The 16,879-nt window shown below is 42.7% G+C and overlaps 2 protein-coding genes across 3 annotated transcripts; one reads left to right on the top strand and one right to left on the bottom strand.

Annotated features, from left to right (window-relative positions):
• Nucleotides 1-3,601: 3,601 nt before the first annotated feature.
• Nucleotides 3,602-6,204, bottom strand: LOC140589010 (mitochondrial nicotinamide adenine dinucleotide transporter SLC25A51-like). Of its 2 annotated transcripts, none has more exons than XM_072711669.1 (4): nt 6,148-6,204; nt 4,632-5,564; nt 3,915-4,060; nt 3,602-3,736 (listed from the first exon to the last, which is right to left on the bottom strand). In XM_072711669.1, the coding sequence occupies exon 2, from the start codon at nt 5,532-5,534 to the stop codon at nt 4,677-4,679; it is 858 nt and encodes a 285-aa protein (XP_072567770.1). In that variant the 5' UTR covers nt 5,535-5,564; nt 6,148-6,204; the 3' UTR covers nt 3,602-3,736; nt 3,915-4,060; nt 4,632-4,676. The 2 variants fall into 2 exon arrangements, with proteins under 2 accessions (XP_072567770.1, XP_072567769.1); XM_072711668.1 differs by having other exon boundaries at nt 3,915-4,038.
• A 335-nt stretch (nt 6,205-6,539) lies between these two features.
• LOC140589009 (rhophilin-1-like) lies at nt 6,540-11,740 on the top strand. The gene is made up of 5 exons (XM_072711667.1): nt 6,540-6,789; nt 10,452-10,633; nt 10,765-10,959; nt 11,050-11,126; nt 11,345-11,740. Exons 3-5 carry the CDS (start codon nt 10,809-10,811, stop codon nt 11,699-11,701), a joined length of 585 nt encoding a protein of 194 aa, XP_072567768.1. The 5' UTR covers nt 6,540-6,789; nt 10,452-10,633; nt 10,765-10,808; the 3' UTR covers nt 11,702-11,740.
• The last annotated feature ends 5,139 nt before the right edge of the window (nt 11,741-16,879 follow it).

Genomic DNA, 16,879 nt, shown 5'->3' with positions numbered 1-16,879 from the left:
GTAATTTCTAGGACTGAATTAAAGCATTTTGTCATCTAGCGTAATGTTCATGACATAGGGGTGGTTTCCCAGACAGTGATTAAGACTAACAGAGATCTGCTTTCTCAGTCAGGGTATAAAACAGTACTAGACTAAGCCTATTCCTGAATAAAGTAAGCTTGTTTCATGAAGGAAGATTAGAGGTAGTCCAGGAATAAATTGAGGTTTAAATAAAACCTCCCAGCAGGCAGGTTTAACTTCAGATTAATGTTGTTTGCTGAAGAAGACACATGGATTACTTGGAGTGTGTCAATGATGATCAACGAATACCACCTGCTAGACAAATTCTTGTTGACAGAAGTGACCCACTGCAATTTTTTGATGAAATCAGTTTTCGAGATCGTTTTCAAATGCACAGAGTAAATTCTGTAGAGATCGTGTCTCTTTTGGAACCCAGTCTTTCATAAATGACCCAAAGAGGACAGCCTGTTCCAGTTAGTCTGCAGGTACTCATCACTTTACATTTTTTGGCATGTGGCACCTTTCACAGAGATACGGGGGACTTATGTGGGGTCAGTGAACCAACAGTGTGTAAATTCGTTCATAGAGTATGCAAGGCCATTTGTGTATTGAGAACTTCCCAGATGCTGCAACCCAAGTTAATTACACGGTACAATTCTATGAATATGGGAACTTTCCAGGAGTCATAGGCTGCATCGACGGAACCTATTTTATCATAAAACGTCCCTCTACCCCAGATGGTGAGGAATACAGGTGTATGCACTACCCAATTACAGTTTTCGAACATTGTTGCACATTGGAAAGTGTTATGGATTAAAGAGTTTACTTAGCTCATCACTGTATGCTCAGTTTGAAAGAGGAGATCATAATGGATTATTGCTTGGTGACAATGGGTATGCTCAAAGGCTGTTTTTGTTTACACCATACTTGCACCCAATTACACCTGAGCAAAGGTGCTACAACCAAGCTCATATGCGCACTAGGGGTCTAGTGGAGCGCATGTTTGGAAGAGTCGTTTTCAGTACCTTCGGAAAACACTTCGATTCACACCAAGAATATGCTGCATTGTCATTATTGCAACAGCTGTTCTTCATAACTACCTGAAACAGCATGGATGCCCAGTCCCTCCAATACTAGAAGATGACAATCCAGATCTGAGGATGTGGAGGGTTAACTGCCTTACAACTCTTCCATTCTTTCCATTTGACTTTCACCTACAAACAAACAAGAACAGTTCATATGATCAAATGAACACATTAAATGAGAAATAGTTGTCTGGTGACACAAACATAGTCTGAATGGAGAGAAAGAAAGGCTAAATCAATGCAGTAATATAGTCAATTCAGGTGTGCGTGATCCCTCATCTGAACGGTCTAGATCAGGGATGGGCAATCTTATCCGCAAAAGGCCGGTGTGTATGCAGGTTTTCGCTGCAATTCCCTAATTAGGTCACTAATTAGAGGACTGATTGGCTGAAGAGTCCTCACACCTGGGTTTGAACAGCTGACCTGAAGCTTACCTAAATGGCCCTACCTTATAGAAACTTTAGGATGTTTTGGATAATTATTTATCAGGACTGTCTCCTGATTTCAATGATACCAGACTGACAGAGGTTTGGCAAAAAATCCTAGGACGATCGTGAAAAGTCGTGTTATCAGACCTATACAAATTAGGCAAAAATTCAAAGATGGATAACCAAGTTCTACATGCTGTTTGATTTGGCATATCAGACTGAATTGACCTGGCAATAAATGTCAACTGTAGGCTTGACAATTCTGGAGAAATAGGCAGAAACGCAAAAGTTGATACTGTAGCGCCCCCAACTGGCAGACTGAGGAGGCCTTACCAGGGTGAGGTCAAGGTCTGTAGACAAAAGGAATATCAAGATTTAGATCAGATTGGTGATTGCTAGGTCTGTCAAATGAATGCTTGATTTTGATTGGCTAATTATCTCCACCATTTTATGACTTATGACTGCCATAGTAAGAGTATGACCTCAGGCTTGGCCATAGTAGACATGTGCCAAATTTCACTTGGATTGGCCTAGCAGTTCAGGAGATATTGGAAGTAGGTATTTGTAGCGCCCCCTATTGACGAAATGTGGCCCGCCTTGTACAGTGTCCCCAGAATGGTGCATGGAGGTAGGATTTCCAATTTGCTTAAGGTAGGCCAAGGCATGGCCAAGTTATAGCAGTCAAACTAAAATGGGCCAAATTTAGGTGGAATTTGGGCGTGACTAGTGGCCGTACGATAGATAAATGTCAGACTTTTTTCAATAACTCTTCATCAGCTCAGACGACAGATTGGTTTGACACCACATTTGTCTGATTTGGTAGGATGGGGTAGGACTTTAAGGCAAAAGTAGGATTTGCAAATTATGCAAATTAGCAAAAAAATCTAAGTAGGCGGAGCTTAATAGTCCAAATGACGAGTCTGTATCTGCAGAAAAAAAATTAGAATGTAGGACTAACAGGTCAGGAGATATTGACCGAAACGTGTTGGGGGGGCGCTACGGCACCCACATCTGACTGACAGACTTGGGTCGGATGATCTGAATAGTGGGTAGGAATAGCCATCTTCCTGCCAAATTTGGTCAGCCTCGGTCTTACGGTTTAGGCTGCCCATTCAGTTTTAGCGAAGAAAAATAATGAAAGAGAAAAATCCTAAGAAATACAATAAGGGTCCATTGCACTACATGCATTAGATCCTTAATAATGAACACCTAAAACATGAAATTCAGCCTGTAAGTGCATCATGCTAATGCACTGTAACTATCTCTACTTTAATTTCAGTTTGAAATTAATTTATTCACATTCTCCGTTTACAGCAAAGAGTAATATCTCATTTTGCGTGGAAAGAAATAAATATTTCATCCACACTCCACACGTTTCTCGGTGTTTGTGGTAGGTGTGGGTTGAGAAGAGGACTAAATGAAATATTATTGTAGTAACTACTGGGAAAAAAATGACTAGTAATTCCACCTGAAATGCCCATCCAATAATACAATTCTATTCATGAAACTGTACACTAGCATCATCAGTCCAGTGTCTCGATTCCAAGTGCTGCATTCTGGTCCATTGAGGTTGTAAGCAATTTATGCCTCATTTAATATAAATGTCTGACACCTATCCCTTGTGTACTGCTTGTTAACAATGGTTATATGTGCCCCTCCATCCTGTATTCCCCAGTCCTGGCTTTATTACCTGTTATGACCCCAAGCTCTCCATACTGTAGGTCCACGTCAGGATCTACTCCCCTCTGTAGTTTCCTTAATAAAGTCCCCTTCGTAGTTTTAATTTGTGCGAAGGCTGTCACTGCGGTTTTTACTCCTCCTTGCCGCTATGGACACGACAAGCTATTAAACCATGATCAAGGAAGCTTAAAATAAGGATTCTTTCTTCAGCTTTCCCAAAGTGACTTTTTGAGAAATGCCACTCCTTTTGATTGCAACACAACACTACAGTTTTTTTATTTGTGTAAAAAAAATGTGTTTCTCTATTATACTTGAGGATCCAGGAAGCTGTTCAGAGTGCAGGGTTTACTACATCAACCACTGTTACTCAGGTACCAGACCACATGAAAAACAACAATGACAAGCATCTGGATATAAATACATCTTTAATTGAGTGACAGCAGAGTGTTATTTCATACAGTATGTCAGAGAACACTGTCACGAGCCTTTTTTCCAGGCTTCTGGATACTTCATGTCGTATAGCACGTGTGCTGCACCATTCATCTGTAAAAGAGCAGTAGAGAGCATTACTGTACAGTAAACACAGCAAGGCACATTGTCACAACTGGCACAGAGCTTAAACTCCTCAAGCACCCATCTGTTCCAGGAATAGTAAAAGCTTAGCAGGTGCAACATTATTAACATTATTACTATTTTCATTATGATTATTATTATTTCTAACCTGTTATGGCATGAAAGACTCCAGCTTAAACCAGGGTGGCCAGGTCTGTTAAGTCCTCATTCACACAGTATGTGGTGGGGTCTTCTGCCTCCTGGTATAATGGACCAGGGAATGATGTCCTCCTCTGGGGATCCAAAATCATTTCACTGATCATGTCCAATTAGATTTTAAACACACACTGTTAACATAACAGCTTCATGGAGCTCTTGGATTTTTGTTATTTATTCACCTAAAAACAATATTTTGAAACAACACAGTACTTCTCTGTGTTCAAAAGTTAGTCATAGATCAAGTGTATACTATTTCAAAACATTTTCCACATATATAGCTAACGACCAAAGTAATGCTAAAACCAACACCAATTTGACAAATGTTTTCCAGTGTTTTAGACTAATCAACTCAAAATATGTCCCTCTTTAGATGATCTAAGCCAGTGTTAGCAATACCAGTTCTAGCCAGGTCCAGTGTTAGCCACTGTCAGCAATACCAGTTGATAAGAACTAAAAATCCAGTATTTTGCGCATACAAACACTGTAGCACCACATCCATAGATAGAAGTTGGACAATACAGATGCTCCTCTACTTACGAACAAGATACGTTCCGAACGGCCGTTCTGAACGTATCTTGTTCGTAAGTAGAGGAGCATCTGTATTGCGTGTAGATACAAATAAGAGAGAAGTGCCAACAAACAGTATATTACTACAGCTTTCCCTTACCATTGATGCGTGGGGCAGTAGAGGCTCGCCCGGCTTTCCAAGAGTTCACATGAGCTTCATGAAAAGCTCATAGGCAGCGTTTGTGATGCCCCAAGACAGGAGCGAGCGGTGGTAGTTGAGATGCATCCCTCTATATAGGTGGCTCAACTTACCACCCCGCTCGCTGTAGATGGTGTGCAGTACCTGCCAGGTGGACTGGAAGGCTCCACCCACCTGCGACTGCTTGCGAGCCTTCACCACATTCAGTGGGTAATATAATGAGCCCAGCGTGGCTCCCAGAAGGCCGCCAGAGACAAAGTCCGTGACCAGCTGGCCAGCGTGGGTCTCGGCATGAGGCAGGCTGCTCTTGATGGGCCCGCGGAGCCCGAGGAAGAGCGCGTTGCTGGGCCCGTTGCGCAGCAGGATGGGCACTGTGCCGCGGTACAGCTCACGCATTCCATTCTCCCGCACCAGGGTCCGGAATGCATGGAAGGTATTGCGATACCGGACGTGGTGCCGCTGGTCCTGGAGGAGCGTCTGGACCCTCTCAAAGGGGGTCAGACTTGCCTCCGCCGTGCCTGCCAACACGGCCGCCATGCTGCTGGTCACCAGCCCCGGGGTGCTGCCGGGTCGCGACAGCAGCCGAGACATATCACTCGAAAATCCGAACATGATGGCCATCGAGGATGTTTTCTGCAGCAGGGGAGGCAGCAGGCCACGGTACAGGGTCCGCATGCCGTCCCTCTGCAGCTGCCGGACGGCCTCAGTCGTGCTCACACCAAACAGCTGCTGCCGGAATAGTACTTTCTGTATTGGGAAGGTGAACATGATGTTCACCATCCCAGCACAGCCGCCGCAGACGTACTGCTTCCTACGGCCGTTTGGTGCCTCGCACTCAGGACTCCCTTGCTCTTTCGATGCCATCTCAGGGGACAAATTTTCAGTGCTTTGATACTGCAAAGGAGAGAATTCATAAGAATAAGGGTTTCATGTGAACTCTCATGCTGTACTAGTTAAAAGAAAACCAAATACCAACAGAAGCACAAAAACAACCCTTATGGATTAGGGGGTGTCCCTATTGTCATGCTGTCCTACACGTATACTTGATCATTGCTGCCATTGCTGGAATGCACACACCTATTCCTGACACGAACTGGGGGGGGGCTTAAAGTCGCTCGCTTTGCGCGCACTTTTAGTGCTTTAAGAGCACATTTTCGCTGGTGCTGGCCATCCCACCACCTTACAGAACGGCCTTGTCTTTCACGTTTTGTCGGGCCAGCTCCGAGCACCGAGCCCTCGTCCTACACGTCGGTAAACTGGGAAATTTTGAATGATCTAATATCCTGTTTTTGGCGATATTGTCAATAAGTCATTCCGGTGAGAATTGTAATCAGAAGCGATCATCTCCGGAGACAGTATTCTTCCCATTAATTTGACATAGCGCCGTTGCAACACAGCGAGGTCCCGCAAAAGAGTTTGAGCGATACTTTATAAACCTCTCCAATTAATAGTTTACTTCACAAACTGCCTTACCTACCTGTGCTCAAATGTCGACAGTGGTCGGTTGCGGTCAGTTGGCTATTTATATAGTGGCACGATTGCGATTTTTACGTCATAGTTCCAGAATGACGTTTTTTTTTTTTTTTTAAATAATAATAAAATAAACATCGAATCGAACGCACAGTACAATATTACGTAAACTAGACTGAGTGTTCTAACTGGTTGACACTTAGAATCATCTAAGCCTCATATTCGATACTCAGTTTTCTGGCTTTAATTACTTTTAACGGAAGTAAAGTGGGACAGCATTGTGATGTCCAGTACACAGACATGTAACGATCGATGCACACAGATTATTTTTCCGCTTCAAACCACTTCGCTGTAATGACATGGTGGTTTAGCGTTTTGGGCTCATGGTGACTGTTGCACACCACTTTGTTTCCCAGATTGCTTCACGTACGAATTTTAATAATTTTTGAATGTTCTAATGCAGTGGTTCTCAACCGGTGGGGCGCGCCCCCCCGGAGGGGCGCGGACACTCTCGCGGGGGTGCGCAAGTAGGCTACAGGATGGGAGGGAAAAAAACTGCAAATAATTGCAAATTTGTGATTTGTTTGGATTCATCGGATCTATTTTCGCTGCTAAAATAGACCAAAACGGTCATTATTTCATCAAAAATGTAAGTGACTTAATATTATTAACTTGTTTGTTGAACTGTTATATGAAATCAGTGTCACATTTTCAATCGTGAGGTGATGGTAAATTAAGTGATGGTCAATTGTCAGCTCTCTTGGTCGTCAGGTCGTGTGATGTATGTTGCTGAACTGTATTCAAATGTTATAAATATAAAAACACCACATTTTTAAATTTAACTGCAGTATGTCAATTTAGTTTATTTGTGTGTGCTGCGCTCATAGACTTTAGAAAACGGCGCTCATTTGTTTGATTTCTCCTCGAGAAGCTGCGCAAGCCTCAAAAGTTTAAGGTCCTTGCACCCTGACTGAGTCCGAAACTGTCGTATTCGTTTTTCATATTCGTCTTTTGGTGGCTCTCAATTGTCAAAAACACCCCTCAAAATATTTGCTACGGATACGAAAATTGCAGAAAATCGAACCATCCGAATTAATTTTTATGACGCACGGAAGTTGCAGAGGCTGCAAACGTATAAAACGTGAGGTCGTATTTAGTTATATATATGTGTGTGTGTGTGTGTGTGTGTGTGTGTGTTTGTATATATATATATATAAAAAACGAATAAACTAGTCAGAATATAGGCTACAGTTAAAGCTTTCCTTTAGTTTTTTTGAAATACACGCACGCACGCAGCCACGCACACACACACATGTTTAAATACATTTATGTTAATAAATAAACAACAATAAATTGTTGTAACAGCAATATCTCCAAGTTTTGTTTTTCACTGTAAATTAATGTAATGATTTGCCAATGCAAAGTGAGTACCGCCACCTTTTCCCCCACTTCAAGCACTGATTATAGCACAAACAAATCATCCTCCTGACGACTTATTTTTTTTTTGTCAAAAGCGACAAATCCAGTGACTTTTGTGGTGAAAACAATTTGCGACGTACTTTAAAGAGGATTGTCGCTCTTTTGCGTGGGTTCGAGATCCGTTTGTGTGCACAGCAAACGAGCTATCAATTGATATACAGGAACAGCTTATTGAGCTGAAGAGTGACAGTAGACTGAAGGAACTCTTTAGCTCCTGCCCTCTTTCGTCATTCTGGCCAGCATTGATGCAGGAATATCCAGAACTCTGTGACGTCGCCTTTAAGATTCTCCTTCCTTTCGCGTCGACATATTTGTGTGAGGCAGGATTCTCAAAAATGACTGCACTCAAAACTAAATACCGCAATCGTGCACAAATCGAGGATGATTTGAGGCTATGTTTATCAAACATTGAGCCAAGAATTGAGGATCTTTGCAAGGCAAAGCAGGCTCAGGTCTCACATTAACATCACCTACCTGCAAGCTTCTGTAAAAAATGCAGATGATGCCTAGTATTAGGCCTAGTAATAATAACAATAATAAAGCATAAATTAATATCAGAGGTCTGGTGTCAATTCCCAATTATAGCAATAGCCTAGTAATGATAATAGGCCTATACTGATGATAATAATAATAATAACAACAACAATAATGCATGTAACCTCATTATTATATAGCAATAGCCTAGTAATGATGATAGGCCTACTACTACTCATAATAATAATAATGTCTGCAAGCTCACATTAGAAGTCTGGTGCTACTGACAATTATAACAATAGCCTAGTAATGATAATAGGCCTACCTATCGCTACTGATGATGATAATAATAAATAATAATAATAATAATAATAATAATAAATGTGGGCCTAAAAATAATAGCCTAGGGCTATCTATCTATCTATCTATCTATCTATCTATCTATCTATCTATGCAAGGTGGTGTTTGGGGTGTGGGGGGGGGGGGGCACTGGGGCCCCAACTGCAATGAGCCAGCTTTGGGGGGGACCAGCTTGCAAAAGGTTGAGAACCACTGTTCTAATGTATCCGTATAATGTGTACATGAATGGGTTGATAACTTTAAAACTAGACAAGACAGGCACATCTAGTGCAGTGCGCTTTGATCAGTGGACTACAGGGAAGAATGCGCACCCCTTGGATTTTCAGATTATTTTTGTCTGTATTAGATATTAATTATTATTTTGCATCCACTTAAAGTGCAATGGGGCAACACGTACAATAAGGGGTTAATAGCTCTGAACCCAAATGAGACAGCCATGTCCTATGAAGTGTGCCTTGATCAGTATGGGGGGTATTTTCTGCAAAAAATAAAATGAAAATGATAAAAAGAAAATACAATCTCCACTTTGCCATTTACTTTCCAAAGTCTGTGCGCAAAAATCCTGCAAAAATTAAAATGAAATAGCACTATTTGCATTTTAATTTTCCACTCATGTATGAGTCAGATGTGTAACTTTGAAAAATAAAATTGAAAACCCTTTTTGTCTTTTAATTTTCCAATTTGACTTTTCATTTCCTACTTTGGCTTTTCATTTTCAAGTTCGCTGCATGGAAATACACTCACCTAAAGGATTATTAGGAATACCTGTTCAATTTCTCATGAATGCAATTATCTAATCAACCAATCACATGGCAGTTGCTTCAATGCATTTAGGGGTGTGGTCCTGGTCAAGACAATCTCCTGAACTCCAAACTGAATGTCAGAATGGGAAAGAAAAGTGATTTAAGCAATTTTGAGCGTGGCATGGTTGTTGGTGCCAGATGGGCCGGTCTGAGTATTTCACAATCTGCTCAGTTACTGGGATTTTCACGCACAACCATTTCTAGGGTTTACAAAGAATGGTGTGCAAAGGGAAAAACATCCAGTATGCGGCAGTCCTGTGGGCGAAAATGCCTTGTTGATGCTAGAGGTCAGAGGAGAATGGGCCGACTGATTCAAGCTGATAGAAGAGCAACTTTGACTGAAATAAAAACTCGTTACAACCGAGGTATGCAGCAAAGCATTTATGAAGCCACAACACGCACAACCTTGAGGCGGATGGGCTACAACAGCAGAAGACCCCACTGGGTACCACTCATCTCCACTACAAATAGGAAAAAGAGGCTACAATTTGCACAAGCTCACCAAAATTGGACAGTTGAAGACTGGAAAAATGTTGCCTGGTCTGATGAGTCTCGATTTCTGTTGAGACATTCAAATGGTAGAGTCAGAATTTGGCGTAAACAGAATGAAAACATGGATCCATCATGCCTTGTTACCACTGTGCAGGCTGGTGGTGGTGGTGTAATGGTGTGGGGGATGTTTTTTTGGCACACTTTAGGCCCCTTAGTGCCAATTGGGCATCATTTAAAAGCATTGTTTCTGACCATGTCCATCCCTTTATGACCACCATGTACCCATCCTCTGATGGCTACTTCCAGCAGGATAATGCACCATGTCACAAAGCTCGAATCATTTCAAATTGGTTTCTTGAAGATGACAATGAGTTCACTGTACTAAAATGGCCCCCACAGTCACCAGATCTCAACCCAATAGAGCATCTTTGGGATGTGGTGGAACGGGAGCTTCGTGCCCTGGATGTGCATCCCACAAATCTCCATCAACTGCAAGATGCTATCCTATTAATATGGACCAACATTTCTAAAGAATGCTTTCAGCACTTTGTTGAATCAATGTCACGTAGAATTAAGGCAGTTATGAAGGCGAAAGGGGGTCAAACACCGTATTAGTATGGTGTTCCTAATAATCCTTTAGGTGAGTGTATATGTGTCAGTTAACTACCTGATGGAGCGCATGTGTGTATTTGTCGCCCCCTAGAGTCCACAGAATGGGGTGACGGCCTGGGGGAGCGGATGCTGCAGCAGCTTCACAGCAGCAAGCCATCAGGGCCCCCCCTGGGCATGGTGCTGAGGGACCCTGAGGAGAGGCGCAGGCTGGCTGAGGACAGGGGGGAGGGGAGTCATAATGTCACTTGGGAGCGTGTGATTGTGTAGCTACAGGTACAAATATGGCTCAGATGTAGCTGGTTAGTGGTTTGGTGACCAGACCATGCTGACTAGCTGGTTAGCAGTGGCTGTGTGTAACCTCACTGTGCTGACTAGCTGGTTAGCCGTAGCCATGTGTTGCACAGGTAAAGCACATCTGCGGCGGGCAGTGATCCGCCATGAGGAGGCCATGCGCATCCACGGCTTCTGCAGGGTCTTGCGCAAGATGGACATCCTGCAGGAGGTGCTGGCATCTGTGCACAAGCGCTCGCTCAGTGCCTATTCGCAGATCGACCGTGAGGACGACTTCTGCCAGACGGCCGAGGCCCCCGACATCCACCGTGAGCACTGTGCCTACATGTGAGATAGGTTATCCACCACCAGAGGGCAGCCTCTCACCTTCCCTTCTCCTGTCTTCCTCTCTGTCTCAGCCAAGACTCAACATAAGCCAGATGTGAAGACCCCTGACTTCTCAAAAGTGCGGGTGACAGATCTTTTTCAGCGACTGGTACGTTCACCACCCCCCCTGCAGTGGGCTTTAGGGGCATCAAGAGATTTGAGCGGAGGCCATTAAATCTGTCAAGTCCTGGTAAGACTTTGCCCGAGGTTTCTTTGATAAAATACCAAGCAACAGCTGCCAGAACAAATGCTGGTATTATATGGTATTAAATGCTGGTTACAGTTCTATGATGACAGTACACCCCCTGTACTCCCCTCCCCTTACAGGGACCGCTGTCCGTGTTTTCAGCCCGGAACCAGTGGTGCCCACAGAGGCGCATTAGGCTGGTGCGATCCAACAGCGGTCTGGGCCTAACGCTGCGGGGAGACTCTCCTGTGCTTGTGGCTGGGGTGGTACCAGGGGGCAGTGCCTCGGTGAGACCACACCCACTTCTCAAGCACTTTGCCCCACCCACAAAATCCCAAACAGCAGATCTCTTTTGCCACGCCCCTTCAATCCCAACCTCTGAAACTGATTACCCTTTAAGCCCCTCCCCTTTTAACTCCCCCTCTACTTTACTGATTGATGATAAACCGATGAATATTTATGAACAAAGTGATGAACACTGGAAGGGTTCTTCGTGAAGTGGTTCCTGCTGGGAGGCAGGAAGTGGAGAGGAGAAGTGACACGTGAACTTGTGTCACATGACAAACCGTGGCTTGGTTTGGGTGCATTGGCATGTTTTTGAGGATGTTCAAACCGCATTCTCTGTACATAAATGTAAATAAGTTGGACTGACTGCAAAGTGCTCCTGTCTTTTCCATACAGGAAGACTGAATAAGGTGTTTTTGAAAAGCATCATACACACCTCACTCACACACACACACCTCACTCACACACACACACACACACACCTCACTCACACACACACACATAAACACACACCCATTTGTATCTTTGTAGGAACTTTCCATTAATTTCTATTTGAAAAATCCAAATCCCAGCATTGACTTAACCTCTACCCAGTCCTTGCCCAGTCCCACCCTCCAGAAATAGATATCTATCTGTACACTGGTGCTGCCACTCGCAGTACCAGTGTACAGGCCGGCCATGACGGCATTGAAACATTACAGTAGTATATTATATTATATTGTATGTTACATCACATTAACAAATTATGACACTTAACCTACAGAGATAACAAGAAATATTGGTAGGGAATTTTTAACAGGCTCTAACTGTGGTTTTCCCTGAAAAAATGAACTATCATTATTTAAAGATACTTTAAAATATAATATTTGGTTTTGATTGTTTTCAAATGACACACACATTCCATCCATCCATCCATTGTCCAACCCGCTTATCCGACTGGGTCGCGTGGGGTCCGGAGCCTAACATTCCAAAGTGGATTTGTGTTTATGCTCATTAATAGTTTATTTAGTTGTTTTATTTAAGTAAGATAAAGGGAAACGTTGCAAAGAACCAGGGAATGAAAAATGTGGAATCGAAGCATAGTAAAGAGGCATTTTTCTTGTGGGGGCGGGGCATAGAAGCGTCTACATCAGTGATGACTTCATACGTACAGGTGGAGCATAGTGAGCCATCGAAGATGGAAGTGTCTCCCGATACCGCTTTTTGTCTGTGCTACCTTCCTCGCTCACTCACTCATTCCTTCCCTAGTCAACTTCATGAACTGTCAACTTTAGGCAGGGAGTCATTGATGGGTGGATAAAAGTCCACAGTGATATCCAGCACCAGCACCAAGAACACATCAGAGTCCGATAATGTGAGATGTAACAGAGTCTGTTTATTTGTATTAATAATAAGAGGCACAATAAAAAAAGAAACAGATTTTGATACTCTCTTTCAGTATATCAGTGAGCATCAACCTCATCCTTTCAGGGCCCACTTGGAGGGGGCTGGGGGCATCTTGCCACTTTCTATTTCTGAACCCCGGCATGGTAGACGACCTCGTGTGGATCTGCTGCAGCCTGGGGAAGCAGACAGAGGATCCTGAGTTTAGCTTGAGGTACTTTTCAGCTTTGGGGTTGTAGCTGTGCAGGGGGGTCATTGCACTGATTGATTGACAATGCAGCAGTTAACACATATTTTGCAAACAGATATATACTTTTCTTGATTTGTATTGTTTTGTAAACATTACCAAAACAAAGACGTAAACACTGCAGTTAGTAGTTGAGCATCATGTGTGAAGCAATTTGACGAACAGTGTTAATTGATTTTAAGTTTTGAGCCCTCGTGTTTGATTACAGAGAGGAGTATTTTCTGATTGGTTGTTTGGTGATATTTGTGCTTTGCCAATGGGGTGTGTGTTTAACGATCTACTGAAATGGTGCAACCAATCTCTGATATGACACTGACAACAGGAACACAGTGTTTAATTCTGGGAATAGTGTGGTAATTTCTAGGACTGAATTAAAGCATTTTGTCATCTAGCGTAATGTTCATGACATAGGGGTGGTTTCCCAGACAGTGATTAAGACTAACAGAGATCTGCTTTCTCAGTCAGGGTATAAAACAGTACTAGACTAAGCCTATTCCTGAATAAAGTAAGCTTGTTTCATGAAGGAAGATTAGAGGTAGTCCAGGAATAAATTGAGGTTTAAATAAAACCTCCCAGCAGGCAGGTTTAACTTCAGATTAATGTTGTTTGCTGAAGAAGACACATGGATTACTTAGAGTGTGTCAATGATGATCAACGAATACCACCTGCTAGACAAATTCTTGTTGACAGAAGTGACCCACTGCAATTTTTTGATGAAATCAGTTTTCGAGATCGTTTTCAAATGCACAGAGTAAATTCTGTAGAGATCGTGTCTCTTTTGGAACCCAGTCTTTCATAAATGACCCAAAGAGGACAGCCTGTTCCAGTTAGTCTGCAGGTGCTCATCACTTTACATTTTTTGGCATGTGGCACCTTTCACAGAGATACGGGGGACTTATGTGGGGTCAGTGAACCAACAGTGTGTAAATTCGTTCATAGAGTATGCAAGGCCATTTGTGTATTGAGAACTTCCCAGATGCTGCAACCCAAGTTAATTACACGGTACAATTCTATGAATATGGGAACTTTCCAAGAGTCATAGGCTGCATCGACGGAACCTATTTTATCATAAAACGTCCCTCTACCCCAGATGGTGAGGAATACAGGTGTATGCACTACCCAATTACAGTTTTCGAACATTGTTGCACATTGGAAAGTGTTATGGATTAAAGAGTTTACTTAGCTCATCACTGTATGCTCAGTTTGAAAGAGGAGATCATAATGGATTATTGCTTGGTGACAATGGGTATGCTCAAAGGCTGTTTTTGTTTACACCATACTTGCACCCAATTACACCTGAGCAAAGGTGCTACAACCAAGCTCATATGCGCACTAGGGGTCTAGTGGAGCGCATGTTTGGAAGAGTCGTTTTCAGTACCTTCGGAAAACACTTCGATTCACACCAAGAAGATGCTGCATTGTCATTATTGCAACAGCTGTTCTTCATAACTACCTGAAACAGCATGGATGCCCAGTCCCTCCAATACTAGAAGATGACAATCCAGATCTGAGGATGTGGAGGGTTAACTGCCTTACAACTCTTCCATTCTTTCCATTTGACTTTCACCTACAAACAAACAAGAACAGTTCATATGATCAAATGAACACATTAAATGAGAAATAGTTGTCTGGTGACACAAACATAGTCTGAATGGAGAGAAAGAAAGGCTAAATCAATGCACTAATATAGTCAATTCAGGTGTGCGTGATCCCTCATCTGAACGGTCTAGATCAGGGATGGGCAATCTTATCCGCAAAAGGCCGGTGTGTATGCAGGTTTTCGCTGCAATTCCCTAATTAGGTCACTAATTAGAGGACTGATTGGCTGAAGAGTCCTCACACCTGGGTTTGAACAGCTGACCTGAAGCTTACCTAAATGGCCCTACCTTACAGAAACTTTAGGATGTTTTGGATAATTATTTATCAGGACTGTCTCCTGATTTCAATGATACCAGACTGACAGAGGTTTGGCAAAAAATCCTAGGACGAGCGTGAAAAGTCGTGTTATCAGACCTATATAAATTAGGCAAAAATTCAAAGATGGGTAACCAAGTTCTACATGCTGTTTGATTTGGCATATCATACTGAATTGACCTGGCAATAAATGTCAACTGTAGGCTTGACAATTCTGGAGAAATAGGCAGAAACGCAAAAGTTGTCACTGTAGCGCCCCCAACTGGCAGACTGAGGAGGCCTTACCAGGGTGAGGTGAAGGTCTGTAGACAAAAGGACCATCCAGATTTAGATCAGATTGGTGATTGCTAGGTCTGTCAAATGGATGCTTGATTTTGATTGGCTAATTATCTCCACCATTTTATGACTTATGACTGCCATAGTAAGAGTATGACCTCAGGCTTGGCCATAGTAGACATGTGCCAAATTTCACTTGGATTGGCCTAGCAGTTCAGGAGATATTGGAAGTAGGTATTTGTAGCGCCCCCTATTGACGAAATGTGGCCCGCCTTGTACAGTGTCCCCAGAATGGTGCATGGAGGTAGGATTTCCAATTTGGTTAAGGTAGGTCAAGGCATGGCCAAGTTATAGCAGTCAAACTAAAATGGGCCAAATTTAGGTGGAATTTGGGCGTGATTACTGGCCGTACGATAGATAAATGTCAGACTTTTTTCAATAACTCTTCATCAGCTCAGACGACAGATTGGTTTGACACCACATTTGTCTGATTTGGTAGGATGGGGTAGGACTTTAAGGCAAAAGTAGGATTTGCAAATTATGCAAATTAGCAAAAAAATCTAAGTAGGCGGAGCTTAATAGTCCAAATGACGAGTCTGCAGAAAAAAAATTAGAATGTAGGACTAACAGGTCAGGAGATATTGACCGAAACGTGTTGGGGGGGCGCTACGGCACCCACATCTGACTGACAGACTTGGGTCGGATGATCTGAATAGTGGGTAGGAATAGCCATCTTCCTGCCAAATTTGGTCAGCCTCGGTCTTACGGTTTAGGCTGCCCATTCAGTTTTAGCGAAGAAAAATAATGAAAGAGAAAAATCCTAAGAAATACAATAAGGGGCCATTGCACTACATGCATTAGATCCTTAATAATGAACACCTAAAACATGAAATTCAGCCTGTAAGTGCATCATGCTAATGCACTGTAACTATCTCTACTTTAATTTCAGTTTGAAATTAATTTATTCACATTCTCCGTTTACAGCAAAGAGTAATATCTCATTTTGCGTGGAAAGAAATAAATATTTCATCCACACTCCACACGTTTCTCGGTGTTTGTGGTGGGTGTGGGTTGAGAAGAGGACTAAATGAAATATTATTGTAGTAACTACTGGGAAAAAAATGACTAGTAATTCCACCTGAAATGCCCATCCAATAATACAATTCTATTCATGAAACTGTACACTAGCATCATCAGTCCAGTGTCTCGATTCCAAGTGCTGCATTCTGGTCCATTGAGGTTGTAAGCAATTTATGCCTCATTTAATATAAATGTCTGACACCTATCCCTTGTGTACTGCTTGTTAACAATGGTTATATGTGCCCCTCCATCCTGTATTCCCCAGTCCTGGCTTTATTACCTGTTATGACCCCAAGCTCTCCATACTGTAGGTCCACGTCAGGATCTACTCCCCTCTGTAGTTTCCTTAATAAAGTCCCCTTCGTAGTTTTTATTTGTGCGAAGGCTGTCACTGCGGTTTTTACTCCTCCTTGCCGCTATGGACACGACAAGCTATTAAACCATGATCAAGGAAGCTTAAAATAAGGATTCTTTCTTCAGCTTTCCCAAA

Source organism: Paramormyrops kingsleyae, chromosome 4, assembly GCF_048594095.1.
Source record: "Paramormyrops kingsleyae isolate MSU_618 chromosome 4, PKINGS_0.4, whole genome shotgun sequence".
NCBI lineage: Eukaryota > Metazoa > Chordata > Actinopteri > Osteoglossiformes > Mormyridae > Paramormyrops > Paramormyrops kingsleyae.
This window is presented reverse-complemented; position numbering and strand designations above follow the sequence as displayed.

Bases quoted from the DNA above. Each gene is read 5' to 3' on its own strand.
- LOC140589009 (XM_072711667.1), top strand. From the start codon at position 10,809: ATGCGCATCCACGGCTTCTGCAGGGTCTTGCGCAAGATGGACATCCTG. The intron at 10,960-11,049 runs GTGAGCACTGTG...TCTCTGTCTCAG, and splicing joins CGAGGCCCCCGACATCCACC to CCAAGACTCAACATAAGCCA. The intron at 11,127-11,344 runs GTACGTTCACCA...CTCCCCTTACAG, and splicing joins CAGATCTTTTTCAGCGACTG to GGACCGCTGTCCGTGTTTTC.
- LOC140589010 (XM_072711669.1), bottom strand. From the start codon at position 5,534: ATGGCATCGAAAGAGCAAGGGAGTCCTGAGTGCGAGGCACCAAACGGC.